Below are 18604 nucleotides of genomic sequence, written 5' to 3'. Positions count from 1 at the left end.
GGGGGAGGAGGCGCACGGAGGGGGCCGCCCAATCTACAAGACGCCATCCCGATCCCTGCCGCCCCGTCACCTTCTCACGGTCACAGTGTAATATATGCATATACAGATGTAGCAGAGCTGAGTGTGCTGCGTTACCGCATAGGGGTGCAGTGTATGTGACGTTAGGCAGCCACCGCATCGCTCGAGTCTTCTTATATATTTCCAATAAGCGCAGCTGCGGCTACACTGCGACTTTCTGTAGCGCGATACATGGATGGCGGTGGTCTACAGGAGTGGGGGAAACTCGGTGTATATTGCTCTGTCCTGTAGCTCCAAAGTAAAAAGATGTTCTGGCGAATATTTTTTCCAATTTCATATAAACTATATTTTCCTTACATTTTCACATCAGCAGTAAGGGGTAGCACTGCCTCTCTGCTGCCACCAACGAATGTGTGGGGAAGGGCAGGGTTGCACAAGCCTTGTACCAGCTATATTAGTTTTGCCATTATAATAGACATTACACTGGGGGGAGCTGTCTGTGTCACTAGTGCTGCAGCCTCTCCTGATATCTATATATTACATGTTACCATTAGAATAGACATTACACTGGGGGGAGCTGTCTGTGTCCCTAGTGCTGCATCCTCCCCTGATGTCTATATATAATGCTGCGTTTACACGGAACGATAATCGTACGTGTAAACGCTGCGAACGATTAAACGACAAACGAGAAATCGTTCATTTTGATCTTACAAAATCTTTGTTCTAAAATCGTCGTTCATCGTTCGCAAAAAATTTACAGATCGTTCCGTGTAAACAGTCGTCGCGAAAGTCCGGCCGCCCGCAACCTGGCTTATCCGCAGCCCGGCCCCCTGCTCATCCGCAGCCCCCGCCGGCCGATCGCCACCCCCGCCGCCCCGATTACCACCCCCGTCGCTCCGATTGCCACCCCCACCGCTGCCCCGGCCACGAGCATAACTTACCTGCTAGGCGTAGCGGGTGTTCGAAATTCCCGGCTCCCCTCTTCAGTGCATTGATTGGCTGAAGAGGGAATCCGGGAATTTCAAACAGCTCCTCTTCAGCCAATCAATGCACTGAAGAGGGGAGCCGGGAATTTTGAACACCCGATACGCCGAGCAGGTAAGGTATGCTCGGAGCGGCGGCGGGGGCGATCGGGGTGGCGATTGGGGCGGCGGGGGTGGCGATCGGGCCGGCGGGGGTGGCGATCGAGCCGGCGCTGGGGGCTGCGGATGAGCGGGGGGCCGGGCTGCGGATGAGCGGGCGGGCCAGGCTGCGGGCGGGCGATCTTAAAGCTATCGCAAAGCGATTTTTCTGTACGGTATATTGTACCGTCTAAACGCTGATCGTTAGATTAAAAAAACGTTACTCCGACATCGTTAATCGTGCGATCGGGCCAATTATCGTCCCGTGTAAACGTAGCATGACATGTTACCATTAGAATAGACATTACACTGGGGGGAGCTGTCTGTGTCACTAGTGCTGCAGCCTCCCCTGATGTCTATTTAATACTCGTTTACCCTCCATAGGAGAAGTGCTCCTAAATACTGAACCCCTCTAGCTGCCTTGCAGCCTAACCATGGGCCCCGTTCCAGCAGATGTTCCCTATGTCCAGCCAAAAAGCCCAGTTCACCCTCCTTCCTATAATCCAGCGCACAACCACCAGTTTGACTCTGTTGTCTCTCCAGAAGAGAATTTACAGCCAAGGCGATCAACGAGAAAAACTAAAGGTCAACCTCCTGCTCGTTACCATGACCTGGTTTTTGTTTAGTTTTGCCCCTTGATTTATTTTTCTCCACATAGTTGTTAATTAGAGTAGTTAACTTTAGTTTAGTTAGTTAGGAATCTGAAAGAACAAGCCATGGACTAAATGGACTTATATCTATTGTACATATGTTGCTCTTAAGGACTCTTAATGACAAGTTATTTGCACTGCGGACAATTGGATTATTGCCTTTGCACTGTTATTGTTACTGCTGTTGGTGTGAAATAGTTATACTGACGTTTTATAACCCATGCTGTGCCTTAACAAACGTCCAGTCTTTTCCTCAAGGTGTTACGCCGTGGATGGCTTTTCTCAAGTGGGGGAGTATGTGATGTCCTACCACGGGTGTTACTATTGGTTACACCCCTCAGAAAAGCCTGTACTTATTGTGTAAGTGGTAATGAAGGTAGTGAAGAGGTTTTGCCACTAGATGTCGCTGTATTAAATATGTATATTCAGATGCTGCACAGCTGTACTGTGTGAAGGGTTATTGTTTATCGCCCACTCACAGTGCACTTTACATACGCTGAGGAAGGAAGTCACATGGGAGACAGGAAGAGTAAGTCAATCTTAGCTAGAACCCCGTATGGGTAGGAAGCAAGATAGGACACAGCCAACAGTTTTCTTCTTAGTAATGCTACACAACACTATGCAGTGTTAAACCCCTTTCAAGAGAGGACAGAAGTCAGATACAACCTCAACCCACGCTGTGGACTAGGAGAGTCACAGAGCAGGACAGTATCCACAGACAGCAGTAAGCTAGGAATTGATCCGGATAGAGCAAAGTTGCTAAGGCCTAGGAACTCTATCTCGCAACCCGATTGTCAGCAGGGAACCCTCAGCATTCCGCTCATCCCAGGTAACAAGGTCTGGGCCTTGTATCACCCTCTAGGACGGGTCCCCCAAATATAGTGGATAGAAGGTGGTGTGAACAAAAGGTCAATACACAGACACAAGTATTCTCTTCTTCTTCTAAATATTCTTCTACCTCATCCTCCAACATCCCGGCAGAGCACAGTACTACTTGGGTTGAGACTCTCACGTCATTCACGCTACTCAGTCAGGACAGCTGTATTCTACACTACATTCCTATCGCAGATTCGGTTGCTGTATTTTCAAGTATTTGTCTACAAGTGTTATCAAGTGCTTTATCAAGAAAAACATCTACTGTCAAGGCACAACTGTATAACCTGCTGCACACACGTACTTTTCTAGTAAAAACAAGCTTATTTGTGATAAAGAGACTCTGTGATCCTTCGCCTCACACCGTCACAGCACACACCACAACCTTAGGACACTTCCCCTTTCTGTGGGTGGCAGTTCCGATAGTCCGGGAGGGTCACTACACCACTCTGGCCATCTGTGACTACACTACCCCAAGGGACCCCGTAGCAACCCGGCAGGACACTGACCACAGGGGAAAAGTGTACAACCGGCCTTATAAAATTAAATTAGTCGTGCCATCACACCTGTGTGCCCTACCGGCACTGGCGTCACGATATAACACCTCAAGGTCCGGCTGTATCTATGCCAACCACCACCGGAGTGGTGTCACACCTCACCATCTAGCAAGTGACCGGCCAATCCTCCGACACAACATCACCGGGGGCATACACCACAGAGTAGTATATAGTATAGCTGGCATTATGATAGAAGGCATAGTAGTAGAGGGTGGAGTAGTATATAGTATAGCTGGCAATATAATAGAAGGTATAGTACTAGAGGGTGGAGTAGTACTGTATATAGTATAGCTGGCAGTATAATAGAAGGCATAGTACTAGAGGGTGGAGTAGTACTGTATATAGTATAGCTGTCAGTATAATGGAAGGCATAGTACTAGAGGGTGGAGTAGTACTGTATATAGTATAGCTGGCAGTATAATAGAAGGTATAGTACTAGAGGGTGGAGTAGTACTGTATATAGTATAGCTGGCAGTATAATAGAAGGTATAGTACTAGAGGGTGGAGTAGTACAGTATATAGTATAGCTGTCAGTATAATAGAAGGCATAGTACTAGAGGGTGGAGTAGTATATAGTATAGCTGGCAATATAATAGAAGGTATAGTACTAGAGGGTGGAGTAGTACAGTATATAGTATAGCTGTCAGTATAATAGAAGGTATAGTACTAGAGGGTGGAGTAGTACTGTATATAGCATAGCTGGCAGTATAATAGAAGGTATAGTACTAGAGGGTGGAGTAGTAGATAGTATAGCTGGCAGTATAATAGAAGGCATAGTACTAGAGGGTGGAGTAGTACTGTATATAGTATAGCTGGCAGTATAATAGAAGGTATAGTACTAGAGGGTGGAGTAGTACTGTATATAGTATAGCTGGCAGTATAATAGAAGGTATAGTACTAGAGGGTGGAGTAGTATATAGTATAGCTGGCAATATAATAGAAGGTATAGTACTAGAGGGTGGAGTAGTATATAGTATAGCTGGCAATATAATAGAAGGTATAGTACTAGAGGGTGGAGTAGTACTGTATATAGTATAGCTGGCAGTATAATAGAAGGCATAGTACTAGAGGGTGGAGTAGTACTGTATATAGTATAGCTGGCAGTATAATAGAAGGCATAGTACTAGAGGGTGGAGTAGTACTGTATATAGTATAGCTGGCAGTATAATAGAAGGTATAGTACTAGAGGGTGGAGTAGTACTGTATATAGTATAGCTGGCAGTATAATAGAAGGTATAGTACTAGAGGGTGGAGTAGTACTGTATATAGTATAGCTGGCAGTATAATAGAAGGTATAGTACTAGAGGGTGGAGTAGTATATAGTATAGCTGGCAATATAATAGAAGGTATAGTACTAGAGGGTGGAGTAGTACTGTATATAGTATAGCTGGCAGTATAATAGAAGGCATAGTACTAGAGGGTGGAGTAGTACTGTATATAGTATAGCTGGAAGTATAATAGAAGGTATAGTACTAGAGGGTGGAGTAGTACTGTATATAGTATAGCTGGCAGTATAATAGAAGGTATAGTACTAGAGGGTGGAGTAGTACTGTATATAGTATAGCTGGCAGTATAATAGAAGGTATAGTACTAGAGGGTGGAGTAGTATATAGTATAGCTGGCAATATAATAGAAGGCATAGTACTAGAGGGTGGAGTAGTACAGTATATAGTATAGCTGTCAGTATAATAGAAGGCATAGTACTAGAGGGTGGAGTAGTACAGTATATAGTATAGCTGTCAGTATAATAGAAGGTATAGTACTAGAGGGTGGACTAGTATATAGTATAGCTGGCAGTATAATAGAAGGCATAGTACTAGAGGGTGGAGTAGTACTGTATATAGCATAGCTGGCAGTATAATAGAAGGCATAGTACTAGAGGGTGGAGTAGTATATAGTATAGCTGGCAGTATAATAGAAGGCATAGTAGTAGAGGGTGGAGTAGCACTGTATATAGTATAGCTGGCAGTATGATAGAAGGCATAGTACTAGAGGGTGGAGTAGCACTGTATATAGTATAGCTGGCAGTATAATAGAAGGCATAGTACTAGAGGGTGGAGTAGTACTGTATATAGCATAGCTGGCAGTATGATAGAAGGCATAGTACTAGAGGGTGGAGTAGCACTGTATATAGTATAGCTGGCAGTATAATAGAAGGCATAGTACTAGAGGGTGGAGTAGTACTGTATATAGTATAGCTGGCAGTATGATAGAAGGCATAGTAGTAGTAGTAGTAGAATGACATGTAGAGCAGATTATGTTTCTTTCCAGGAACCTATTTTCAGCCGGCTGCAGTATAGGAGGACAACCTTCACCCCGCTGGTTGGGGTCCGCTGTCCAGCTACTGTTAGGGGGGAGGGGGTGCGATTTGAGTGAGAGATGATGCGGTGGGTGGGGGCGGTTGCTGTTGTGCATCGGCGCCCCGTACGTTGGCCCAGCCTCACTATTCTGCTGGTGGGGTCACTGTGTCCATACATTACATTACTTATCCTATACTGATCTTGAGTTACATCCTGTATTAAGACCCTATTCCACCAACAGATCTGATGACAGATTATCTGCCAAAGATTTGAAGCCAAACCCAGGAACGGACTATAAACAGAGAACAGGTCATAAAGGAAAGACTGGATTTCTTCTCTTTTCAAATCCATTCCTGGGTTTGGCTTCAAATCTTTGGCAGATAATCTGTCGTCAGATCTGTTGGTGGAATAGGATCATGGCTGTTGCAATTTGCTACAACAACAGCTATGATTAATGCAAAAAATACATTGTATTTGAATGAATGGAATCCCAGATGGAGTGTATACACATGGGGGGAGATTTATGAAAGGGTGTAAATATACACCTGGTGTAAACTGCCCACAGCAACCAATCACAGCTCAGCTTTTAGCTCTGGTAAACTATAAGAGGAGCTGTGATTGGTTGCTGTGGGGAGTTTACACCAGGTGTATATTTACACCCTTTCATAAATCTCCCCCATAGTATACGCTCTGGCCGGAATTCCAACCAGCAGCACGAAAATCTGACATTTCAGTTTTCTGTGACCTCTATTCATTGATTAGCAGCCCCAAAGACATGTAAGTTCACACAATGGAGCGTGCGGCTCCAGCCTCACTCTCCATTGTGTGCAATAGTGAATTGGGATGCAGGCGCATGGGTGCGCCTGCAGCACAATTCAATAGAAATTAAGATCATGCAGTACCGGCCGAGATGATCTTCACTGACACTGGCCGTTCTGTGACACAACAGAACGGCCGGTGTGATACGATGTGGTAACCCGGCCTTATACTGTACTTCAGAGCTGCACTCACTATTCTGCTGGTGGGGTCACTGTGTATATACATTACTTATCCTGCACTGATCCTGAGTTACATCCTGTATTATACTCCAGAGCTGCACTCACTATTCTGCTTGTGAGGTCACTGTGTACATACATTACATTACTTATTCTGTACTGATCCTGAGTTACATCCTGTATTATACTCCAGAGCTGCACTCACTATTCTTCTAGAGCAGTCTTTAGTTATGCCTATAGTTGAAGGGGATGACACAGCACCCTTTTGCCCCGGCACTGGAGCCCCCTTTTATTTAATGGTGTGATGTGCCTTGTACGGTCGCACAGGTCACACACCCAATCCTCCAGAGCTGCACTCATTATTCTGTTGGCAGGGTCACCAGGTGACACACATAGTTGGATAGCAGCACACCTGCATGGAATAGGACAGTCTCGGCTCCTGTATCTAAGAACAGGGCTCACCGGTTTCTCAGGATTTCTAATCAGAGGTTAGTAGCCAGGAAAATAGAGCTCCGGCTGTTTGGCTCTTTGTCCTCCTGACCTCTCCCCTAGTTCTGTGTCTTAGTCCAGACCTCAGTAATAGACTCACTATGTTAACCCCTTAAAGGAGTTGTCTAGAGTTATTGCAAAAAAAAAAAAAAAGTTTTCAACTAGTATTATAGACAATTGTGATAAAAGGGGGAATATATATATATTTTTTTTCAAATCATCTGGTGTCAGAAAGTTATAAAGAGTTGTAAATTACTTCTATTTAAAAAAAAAAAGTCTCCAGTCCTCCAGTACTTATCAGCTGCTGTATGTCCTGCAGGAGGTGGTGTATTCTTTCCAGTCTGACACAGTGCTCTCTGCTGCTATCTCTGTCCATGTCAGGAACTGTCCAGAGCAGTAGTAAATCCCCATAGAAAACCTCTCCTGCTCTGGACAGTTCTTGACATGGACAGAAGTGGCAGCAGAGAGCACTGTGTCAAACTGGAAAGTATACGCCACTTCCCGCAGAACATACAGCAGCTGATAAGTACTGGAAGACTTGAGATTTTTAAATAGATGTAAAATACAAATCTGTATAATATCCTTACACCATTTGAGTTGAAAGAATCGTTTTTGCAGGAGTACCCCTTTAAATGTCTACTGGTTGCCATCCTGAATACACTTGGGGCCTCAGTTACACAACGTATCTGAGGACCATGTTTCTTCCCTATTGCTCTGTTCACATGTTATCAAATCACATTTTTTGCAAAAAACATAAAATAATAAAAATCTGCGACTGGATTTAGAGATGATTTATGTCCATCTGTAGAACGTGTTTGTGGATCCCCATAAATACAGACTGGTTACATCTATTTGCCATGTTACACTGCCCTCTGCAGGCTGAACTTGGGTTTACATGCTGTATCTTTGAAGTTGTAGTTTGGAACCTGTGACTGGAAGAACTACAATCTCCTCAGTTATTAGGCACAATTACAGTGGCAGCTCAGTGTTCATGGGAGATGTGAGAAACCAGTTTATCATGGTTACAGAGTGTCTGCTACAGTGGAGGACCCAACATGTCTGTGCATTAGGTGGACAGCATATTGAGTTCAATGGAAATGTGTAATTCTGTGTCTCACTTGTGGGAAGGGCTGGAGAAAATTTAAAGGGAATTATTTTATGAAAACCTTTTGGTAATGTTTTTACAAATTATCGAAATAATAAAATAATCCTGGAATCTTGCAGTTTTCAGTTTGGCTACTAGGCTTAGTAATAAGCTGAAACTTCCTGTTCTATCTGTGATTATAAGGAGGAGGCTGCTGGAAAGTGAGCTGTACAGCAATACAGTGAAAAGTGACACTGGTAGATAGAGAAGACAATATATGAAGCTCACAGCTCAGCCTACCCCTCCCTGGGAAATGAAAATTGTGTCTCATACAAAGTATAGGGTATGGAGATGTTCATTGTGTCTGTGTCTATGAGGTCATGGTAACACAAAATAATAATAATAACAATAATAATAATAATAATAATAATAATAATGTATGCAACTAAATGCCATAGAAATGTAAAAAAACCCCAAAAAACTAAAGAAATAAATGATCAGAAATGAAAACTTTAGGAAGAAAGAACATGTCTCACTATTTGGCTCTAAGCAGTTCAAATACTAATCATCTAGGTGATACTGTCCCTTTAAAGCGTACCTGTCCTTTGGGAAAAGTTTTCACATGTCATAGAGACGTGTGAAAAGTTTTGATTGGTCCAGGTCTGAGTGTTCAAACCTTAACCGATCATGAGAACAAGCAGGAAGAAGACCGCGCTAAGCGTGATCCCCTTCCAGCTCTGTGTCACATGATGAGTTGGGCTACTAATGTAAGTACAGTGTTGCCTTGGATTACGAGCATAATTCGTTCCAGGACCATGCTTGTAATCCAAATCCACTCTTATACCAAAGCTAATTTTCCCATAAGAAATCATAGAAATGCAGACAATTGGTTCCACACTCCAAAAATAATGGTTTATTATTCTGAATAACATATAAAACAGATGAAACAAACATCCAGAAACAGCAGGATCTGTGATATTATAAGTTACTGTACAGTAATGGAGAGGATGGGAAACACAAGGGCGGACAGAGACTGCAGGGAGCATGAAGGAATGAGCAGGGAAGATGTGGGCACATACATGCAGCGCTCTCTGTCCGGGGAGAGAGGGGTTACAGCTATGGAGAGATTACCTCCACAGTCCTGTCCCCTGATGCAAGCCCCAGCCTGAAGTGGTTTGGAAGGTGAGGGAGACTTCCTGGGTCAGAGTACAGTGCTGTAGACCCCGCTATGCAGACCATCCCCCTCCTCCACTCACCCTCCCACCCAGTACAGGGAGCTCTTACACCAAAGCGATGCTCTTAAACCAAGTCACAATTTTGAAAAACTGTGAGCTCTTAAACCAAAACGCTCTTAAACCCAAGTTACTCTTAAACCAAGGTACCACTGTACATGGAGCCTGCCACTTTCACTGACACAGAGTGGGAAGATGACATGCTGCAGCTCTGTCCTCTCCCCGCTCATTCTCACAAGTGATACAGGTATGAACACTCAGACCCAGACTAATTAAAACTTTTTACATATCTCTATGACGTGTCCAAAGTTTTACCAAATGACAGTGACACTTGAAGTTTGCTGCAGTTGATCTTCTGTCTTGGTTTTATATAGGGTCCATGATTCAAAGGGTAGCAAGACATAGCAACTTTCTTCCAAAAACAGCGGCACCCCTGTCCTCAGGTTGTGTGTGGTAGTACAACCTGGCCCACTTCACTTCAATCGTGCTGAGTTGTAATACCACGTACAAACTGAGAATAATAGTGGCGCTGTTTCTGAAAGTAAGCAGTAATATCCCTTTAAGTCCGTATATAGAGAGTCTTTGAAATGAATGGGGCCCACCGCCACAGTATAAGTCGCCATTCTGTTCTCAGACTGATTAATAATAATTATTTGTATAGCACCAACAGATTTCGCGGCCTATACATATCCTTGATGGATGCAGAAAAAGCAGTGGGGACCAACCCTGATGGATCTTATAATCCAAAAACAATTTCACCACCAAGACCTTATGTGCAATATGTTATAAATAAAGAAAATCAAAAGTTGACATGTGTCCAAATCAGTTCTTTATTGTTTAAAATAAGCAGTAGGAAATGCCAAAAATCCACACATGGAAAACAACACCCCAGGTGGAGCATAATAGGGCGACCTCATGATAAAGTGAGCATGTGCGTTGTAAACCGTTAGTAAACTAACCCACCAGTATTCACAACAAAAAGAGTAACCATATAACATATATGACCCCCTGATGAAGGAGACGAAATGTACGTTGGGGTTTGGCGGCATTCCAGGGGAGCAGTGTACTGACTATGGGTATGCAGAGCTCTTGGCGTTTATCGATTATATTGTGCACCAGGCACCTTACTTGTGATTGTATATTAGGCTGTTTGCCCAGTATATTATGGTTTATATAGTTACTCTTTTTGTTGTGAATACTGGTGGATTAGTTTACTAACGGTTTACAACGCACATGCTCACTTTATCATGAGGTCGCCCTATTATGCTCCACCTGGGGTGTTGTTTTCCATGTGTGGATTTTTGGCATTTCCTACTGCTTATTTTAAACAATAAAGAACTGATTTGGACACATGTCAACTTTTGATTTTCTTTATTTATAACATATTGTACATAAGGTCTTGGTGGTGAAATTGTTTTTGGATTATAGTTTAATTTTGAGACTGTGCTTGGTTTATTCAGAATTTTAGTATCAGTGAGGTACCTTTGATTCTGTGTATTCCCTTTTTGGATATTCCTGATGGATCTTAGTAGTGGGGACCATATCCCCGGAAGTGCCCCTTTAACCACATATATATATATATATATATATATATATATATATATATATACAGGGGCGGTCTTGGCATTTCTGGGGCCCCAAGTGAAGTTATGTCTGGGGCCCCCCCCCTCGACACGCATTCCAAAACAATAGACCACTGTTTGTTGCTCCCAGTAGTATATACCCCTTGTGCGCTACCGCCAGTAATATATACTCCTTGTGTGCTGCCCTCAATAGTATATACCCCTTGTGTCCTGCCGCCAGTAGTATATAGACCCCTGTGTGTTCCCCCAGTTATATATAGCCCCCCGTGTGCTCCCCCAGAAGTATATAGACCTCCTGTGTGCTGCCCCAGTTGTATATAGACCCCCTGTGTGCTGCCCCCAGTTGTATATACCCCCTGTGTGCTCCCCCACTAGTATATCGGCCCCCTGTGTGCTCACTCAGGGGTATTTAGCCCCCCTGTGTGCTCCCCCACTTGGATATAGACCTCCTGTGTGCTCCCCCACTTGGATATAGACCCCTGTGTGCTCCTCCAGTAGTATATAAACCCCCTGTGTGGTTCCCCCAGTAGTATATAGACCCCCTGTGTGCCCCACCAGTATTATATAGACCCCTTGTGTGCTGCCCCAGTAGTATACAGACCCCTGTGTGCTCCCCCAGTTATATATAGACCACCTGTGTGCCTCACAAGTAGTATATAGACCCCCTGTATGTTCCCCCAGTAGTATATAGACCCCATGTGTGCCCCACCAGTAGTACATAGACCCCTGTGTGCTCCCCCAGTAGTATATAGCCCCCCTGTGTGCTCCCCCACTTGGATATAGACCTCCTGTGTGCTCTCCAAGTTGTATATAGACCTCATTCTGCTGCCCCAAGTAGTATATAGACCCCCTGTGTGCTGCCCCAGTAGTATATAGACCCCTCTGTGAAGCCCCAGTAGTCTATAGCCCCCCTGTGTGCTCCCCCTGTTATATAGCCCCCTGTGTGCTTCCCCCATTTATATAGACCCCAGATGTGCGGTCCCCCAGTTACACAGGCCCCTGTGTGCTCCCCCTCCCATATAGTATATAACACAATAAAACAAACACTTATACTCACCTGGGTCCGGGCGTCTCCTCTTCTCTTCACTCTTGTGGCCGCAGGAAGGGTTTTCCCTGCGATCACAAGAGGCCGCACTCCCCTTGTCCTGGCACCGATGCTCCAGGGATGTCACTGGAGCACCAGCACCACAAGGACAAAGCTGCCACTTGTGTCCGCAGGGAAAACCCTTCCTGCGGCCACAAGGGTGACTGACAGGAAGGGAGCCAATGTCTCCCGCCCTGTCAGTGCTGCTGCATGTAACTATGAGCGCTCATTACGAGTGCTCATAGCTACAGTTCAGATCGCAGCAGCGAGCGGGGCAGCGGCCATGTCCAGCGGTCTTGAGCGCAAGAGCGGGGCGTGGGGGCCCCCCTGGATGTTGGGGGCCCCAAGCGATCGCTTGGTGTGCTTGGTGCCAAAGACCGCCACTGTATATATATATCATCATTTCATTTCATCCATCCAGTGCTCAAAGTCCCTGCGCCGCTTACAGTAAAGGCAAATCAGGACATGTTACCCTTTTCAAAGATGGCGCTGTGAGCACGTCACGTGACGCCCGATCAGCAGCGCAGACCCGGAAGTACTTGCCGCTGATATAGCGGAAGTCTTTCCCTAGTTCCGGTCTCTATCGTATCGGCCGCTGGGCAAGATGGTGAGTGTCATGGCAGCTCGGCCGAGGAATCCGCCTGCATCTGTCCCCATCCCGTCATGGCGGGGCGGCCTCACCCTGGCGGCGGGGAGGCATGGACCCGGCCATGCGGGGTGACCAGTTATTGATGCGGATGGTGTGGCAGATGGCGGCTTTAGAGCCGGGGTATATGGAGGCCCCGGCAGCCGCTGTGTCCCCTGTACTGCGCCCTGGTGATGGGGGAGCCGGTTATGTGTGACTGCTCGTCATCCAGCAGTAAGTCTGCGGGGGCCCGGGGTGTTATGGGGGCGCTCACAGGGCTCTATGGAGAGGGCTGCACATATAACCATCTCTGCTGGCTGTCAGTGAATGATTACACCCAGAGGCCTAACACTGAGCATTGCTGTACTCTCCCTGGCTCTTCATCTCACAGAGCATTGCCTATATGGGTGTGTATATTTTGTGGGTGTAAAAAAGTCTGAACCCCTGTAATGTTGCCCCCTCCTGCAGAGCTCTTATAGATGGGGGTACACTGACCCCCTATAAGGTGGCCCTCCTCCTGCAGACATCTTATAGATGGGGGTACACTGACCCCCTATAAGGTGGCCCTCCTCCTGCAGACATCTTAGATGGGGGTACTGACTCCCCTATAAGGTGGTCCTCCTCCTGCAGACATCTTATATAGATGGGGGTACACTGACCCCCTATAAGGTGGCCCTCCTCCTGTAGACATCTTATAGATGGGGGTACTGACTCCCCTATAAGGTGGTCCTCCTCCTGCAGACATCTTATATAGATGGGGGTACACTGACCCCCTGTAAGGTGGCCCTCCTCCTGCACAGCTCTTATAGATGGGGGAACACTGACCCCCTGTAAGGTGGCCCTCCTCCTGCAGAGCTCTTATAGATGGGGGTACACTGGCCCCCTGTAATGTGGTGGTCCTCCTGCAGAGCTGTTATAGATGGGGGTACACTGACCCCCCTGTAAGGTGGCCCTCCTCCTGCACAGCTCTTATAGATGGGGGAACACTGACCCCCTGTAATGTGGTGGTCCTCCTGCAGAGCTGTTATAGATGGGGGAACACTGACCCCCTGTAAGGTGGCCCTCCTCCTGCACAGCTCTTATAGATGGGGGTACACTGACCCCCCCCTGTAAGGTGGCCCTCCTCCTGCAGACATCTTATAGATGGGGGTACACTGACCCCCCTGTAAGGTGGCCCTCCTCCTGCAGACATCTTATAGATGGGGGAACACTGACCCCCTGTAAGGTGGCCCTCCTCCTGCAGAGCTCTTATAGATGGGGGTATACTGACCCCCCTGTAAGGTGGCACTCCTCCTCCGGCATTTATCAGTGATGTCCTACAATAAATGTCTGAACATATGACTGTCAGTGATTCCTCTACGTTACTGAGATAAATGCTTTGCTCTCGCTCGCTCTGTTTTGCTGTCTGGCGGACGCCATGTAACATTTTTTTTTCCCTTTTGTTGTAGACGAAGGGAACATCGTCATTCGGAAAGCGCCGCAATAAGACGCACACTCTGTGCCGTCGCTGCGGGTCCAAGGCCTACCACCTCCAGAAATCCACCTGCGGCAAGTGCGGGTACCCAGCCAAGCGCAAGAGAAAGTGTGAGTACCCCACTGTCGTCCTGGGGGGGGGGGGGGAGGGCTGCTTTATATAGAGTCTTTTTAAATCTCCCAGGTAGACGCTGTTTCTTAAACCTTTTTAATAAACTATCGCTGACGTTAAAAAAAAAAAAAAAAAAAATTTCAGCTGAGCGCTGCTTTCCTCCAGTTTTCATAGAAACTCTATAGGCTCATACTGCAGCACGGATAGAAGCGCTTAGGTGAGCACTTCACTCATTCTAGTTATCATTGAGGGTCCACAAACCCTGACTGATCAAACTTAGGACGTGAACCTCTTCTGGTGTTGCCAGTGTCCTTCGCTGTCTGCAGAGCCTCCACTTCCAAGACTAACTAGTCTTGGGAGTGACAGACCGCACAGCCAATCACTGGGGGGTCTTTTTTGTCTGTCAGTAATTGGCTGAGCAGGCTGTCACTCCCAAGACAAGTTAGGGTGCGTTTACACAGAAAGATTTATCTGACAGATTTTGGAAGCCAAAGCCAGGAATGGATTTAAAAAGAGGATAGATCCCAGTCTTTTCTTTATGACCTGATCCCTGTTTATAGTCTGCTCCTGGTTTTGGCTTCAAAGATCTGTCAGATAAATCTGTCTGTGTAAATGCACCATTAGTCTTGGAAATGGAGGCTCTGCAATCAGTGGAGACGTAAGCTGTATGTGTGTGTGATTCTAGTCTGACTGACCCTACCTACAGCTGTGATCTTTCCCTGGACTGACTATAGCTGCAGATCTGGTCCTGTGTCTAATAACCCAGCTGTTTACACCAGTGTTTCTCAATTCTAGTCCTTAAAGGGGCATTCCATTTTGAAGTTATTGCATAACAAGCTGATCACTGCAGGGGGTCCTCCCACCAATACTGAGGACTGATCATCATTTTATCAGGTTAAAAAGAAATTCAAAGTGTCAAAAGGTTTGATTGGTAGTGGTCTGGGTGTTGGTGGTGGTGGCCCCCACCGATTTCCAGAATGCCAGGTGAAGCACTCGGCTAAGCACTTCTCTACACGACTGTCTCTGCTGCAGGAAATGGGCTCCGTAGATATCGTCTTGCCTCCTGCAGTAGGAAGAAAAGAGTTTAGCCGATCGGTGGGAGTCTCAGCACTCAGACCTCAACCAATAAATGTGACCTGTACCTTTTTTTAAAAAAAACAAACAAACAAAAAAAAAAACATAACACCATAATGACTGTAAGGCAGGGACTGGGAACCTTTGGCCCTCCAGCTGCTACAAAAGTGCAATTACCATCATGCCCAGAACTTTGGCTGTCCAGGCATGATGGGAATTGTAGTTTTGCAACACCTGGAGGGCCCGGAGATTCCCCATTCCTGTGTTAAAGGATTGGGGTCTTATCAGCCTTACAGATATGTGGTAATCCTGCCATATTTACATATCTTTTATTCTATTTCAGACAACTGGAGTGCAAAGGCCAAGAGACGCAACACCACCGGCACTGGCCGCATGAGACATCTGAAAGTTGTGTACCGCAGATTCAAGTAAGACTATGAGCTTGGCTATTACTTGTGTGCAGAGATCTGTTATGTGTTCTGTTTGTTGTTGAAGGGACAGGTGTGTGCAGCAGGGAGAGATGTATCTCCTACGAACAGTTGGGTGAGTGGAGGATTTTTCCTAGTTCTGGTCTCTATTGTATCGGCTGCTGGGTAAGATGGGGAGTGTTATGGCAGCACGCATCTGCCTTCATCCCGTCATGCCATGGTGCCCTCACCCTGGCAGCGGGAAGGCATGAAAGCGGTGACCAGTTATTGGTGGAGCAGATGGCAAATTGCTGTTTGGAGTGCCATGAGATAAATCCCCTCTTGTATTAGGATTGTCTGATCTGTAGCAGTCAGTGTTATACATAACTGGAGATGAGCGAATTAACAGTAGTAGCAAAGTGCTTCATTATCTCTGCAATCTGCTCATCAGCCGACTGCGGTTTAACTCCTTGCCGCTCCTCCCCAGGTGCCAGGAAAAGCTGGATCCAAGTCTGAAAAACTGGGAGAAGTTTCCCAGCACTAGATCTGTCAGTTAAACTGCAGCCGGCTGCTGAGCGTATTGCAGAGGGAACCAACCGTTATTACCGTTAAAGGGGTACTCCAGTGTGGGGGCACTTTTGCGCTGGGACCGGTGACTAGGTGGCCGAGGGAAAAGACATCCACTCTCCTCCCCGGTTCAAGCGGCGGGTCCCGCATCCTTCACTGAGTGGCTGAGTGGACCTGAGACGTCAAGTCTCGGGCCCGCGTCAGACACCCGGAAGCGGCCGGGCACCGGAGCTCCGCGATGCGGGACCTGCTGCTGGAACCGGGGGGTTGGGTGGATGTCTTTTACCTCGGCCACCTCGGCCCAGCTCTAAAGTGCCCCACGCTGGAGTACCCTTTAATTTGCTCATCTTTACATATAACATCCTGAATGTCAGGACTGACACATAGCTGCAGATAATAACTTGAAATGGCAGTGGTTGCTGGTCCTGCAGCATCGTTCTTGGGTGGTTATGGAGGACAGAAGACATAATGTATCAGACTCAAAGGCTGCTGAGCAGTTTAGTACAGCTTCTATTAATATGGCTTATTTGCTGGTTGACTGTATTGGTAGTAAAATTACATGTAAAACCTGATAGATACAAGTTATGGAACTCACTGGTTACATAACAGGTAATCAGTGTCACATAAGCCATCCATCGTAGTATCACAACATCGATGGTTATACTGCCACTAGTAGGGCCTATTGGGTGATTGTAGTATTTCATGGCAACCATTTAGATTTCTTAAGGACAAAGATGGTGCCACTTTTGTTCCCTGAGTAGGACACCACCTCACATGATACTGTATTCTTTGGGTATGTTAGCATGTGCAGATTTGCAAATATCCCCATATCTTTGTGTATACAGTTTAGCTGGTAAATGGGTGTTTTGTGATATATGGACATGTAATGATATGCATAGTAATTTAGATAATGTGATATTGTCCATTGGAACTATTGTGTAAACGTGCAGATTTTTTTTTTTTAAATTTCAACCAAGAGTATGTCTACTGGCTGGTGGGTGTGCTGAATCACTGCACATTTTCTGCAGCACACCTGCATGTGTGAGCATACCCTAAAGAGGGACCTGCATAGATGACTATGGACACTCTGCTCCTATATATGCACAGTATATAGTACAGACATGTGGTGGTCAACCTTTCTGCTTATCAATGATGTCTCTCTATAAATGTCTGAACATATGACATCTAATGATTTCATCATATACCTGAGATAAGCCGCTGCCATCCTCCATGTCTCCGCTGTCTGATGCTTCCTCTGATGCTTCCTCTAATACTTGTCTATCTCCCTTACAGAAATGGATTCCGTGAAGGCACAACACCCAAACCCAAGAGAGCCGCGGTGGCAGCTTCCAGCTCATCTTAAGGACAGAAATTTGTTAAAATAAATGTGGTTAAAAAAAAGTATCAGCCCCCTGTACATTACCTTGGCTTGTGTATTACATGTTTCTGACACATTGAATGCTCTCTGGTTCTTCACTTTCCTTATTGTGACTGGTCAGAGGATTATTCCCAGACTGTTAAGTGTCTGCTAATCTCCTACATCGCATGTTGGCTTCACTCACTTGATCGGTGCCTCCTCCAAGAGGCAAGTTTTCCTCCACAGTCCACCATTACAGACAGAGGAGCTATTTGGCTGCATACAGGGGCACGGACTAGAGATGAGTGAAGGTTGACCATGCTCAAGTCTGATGGCATCTGAATACCAGTGGCCATAGATGTATCCATGTTTTCCTGGACTCCCTAGGGCTGTATTCAACTTCAGCCACCAGTATTCAAATGCCAAACATCCGGCCCCTGTTGTCCTTGTACACAGGAATGCCCGGCACAGCTGAGCATTCCTTTGTTCTTTATTGGGAGCAGTAAGGGTACTATTACACGGAACGATAATCGGCCCGATTTGGCCGATTATCGCTCCATGTAATACAACGATCAGCCGATGACTATGATCATCGGCTGATCGTTGATATAGGTTTGAACCTATTTTCGTCTGGCGACTGATATACATTATCTATCCATATGTAATGTATGTAGCTTAAACAAGGGCTGCAAGGACATCGGTGACTTATGTCCTTGCAGCCCTTGTTTAACGATTATCGGGCCGTGTAATAGGTCCAGTAAACGAGCAGCGTTCTAGCAGATCGCTGCTCGTTTACAGGTATTATCGGGCCCCCATCGGCCTGTGTAATACCACCCTAAGGGTCCATTTACACAAAGATTATCTGACAGATTATCTGCCAAAGATTTGAAGCCAAAGCAAGAAACAGACTATAAACAGATCAGGTCATAAAGGGTAAGACTGAGAATTCTTTTCAAATCCATTCCTGGATTTGGCTTCAAATCCTTGGCAGATAATCTTTTTG

The 18604-nt window shown here is 45.9% G+C and overlaps 1 protein-coding gene and 2 non-coding genes across 3 annotated transcripts; all 3 read left to right on the top strand.

Moving 5' to 3' along the window:
- The first annotated feature begins 12513 nt into the window (after positions 1-12513).
- Positions 12514-17703, top strand: RPL37 (ribosomal protein L37). Its single transcript, XM_069963106.1, has 4 exons — positions 12514-12593; positions 14060-14195; positions 15614-15698; positions 17538-17703. Exons 1-4 carry the CDS (start codon positions 12591-12593, stop codon positions 17605-17607), a joined length of 294 nt encoding a protein of 97 aa, XP_069819207.1. The 5' UTR covers positions 12514-12590; the 3' UTR covers positions 17608-17703.
- LOC138787733 (small nucleolar RNA SNORD72) lies at positions 13911-13987 on the top strand. The gene has a single exon (XR_011362467.1). It is a non-coding gene; the product is annotated as a small nucleolar RNA SNORD72 (small nucleolar RNA).
- LOC138787732 (small nucleolar RNA SNORD72) lies at positions 17385-17461 on the top strand. The gene has a single exon (XR_011362466.1). It is a non-coding gene; the product is annotated as a small nucleolar RNA SNORD72 (small nucleolar RNA).
- Positions 17704-18604: the final 901 nt, after the last annotated feature.

The sequence above is a fragment of the Dendropsophus ebraccatus genome, chromosome 3 (genome assembly GCF_027789765.1).
Source record: "Dendropsophus ebraccatus isolate aDenEbr1 chromosome 3, aDenEbr1.pat, whole genome shotgun sequence".
Classification (NCBI taxonomy): domain Eukaryota; kingdom Metazoa; phylum Chordata; class Amphibia; order Anura; family Hylidae; genus Dendropsophus; species Dendropsophus ebraccatus.
The sequence above is the reverse complement of the archived record's forward strand: the minus strand, read 5'-3'. Positions and strand labels throughout refer to the sequence as shown.

What these genes read in the sequence shown, in the direction of transcription:
- RPL37 (XM_069963106.1), top strand. An exon ending in AGCCAAGCGCAAGAGAAAGT is followed by an intron (nt 14,196 to 15,613) that starts GTGAGTACCCCA and finishes ATTCTATTTCAG; the next exon opens with ACAACTGGAGTGCAAAGGCC. An exon ending in GTTGTGTACCGCAGATTCAA is followed by an intron (nt 15,699 to 17,537) that starts GTAAGACTATGA and finishes TCTCCCTTACAG; the next exon opens with AAATGGATTCCGTGAAGGCA.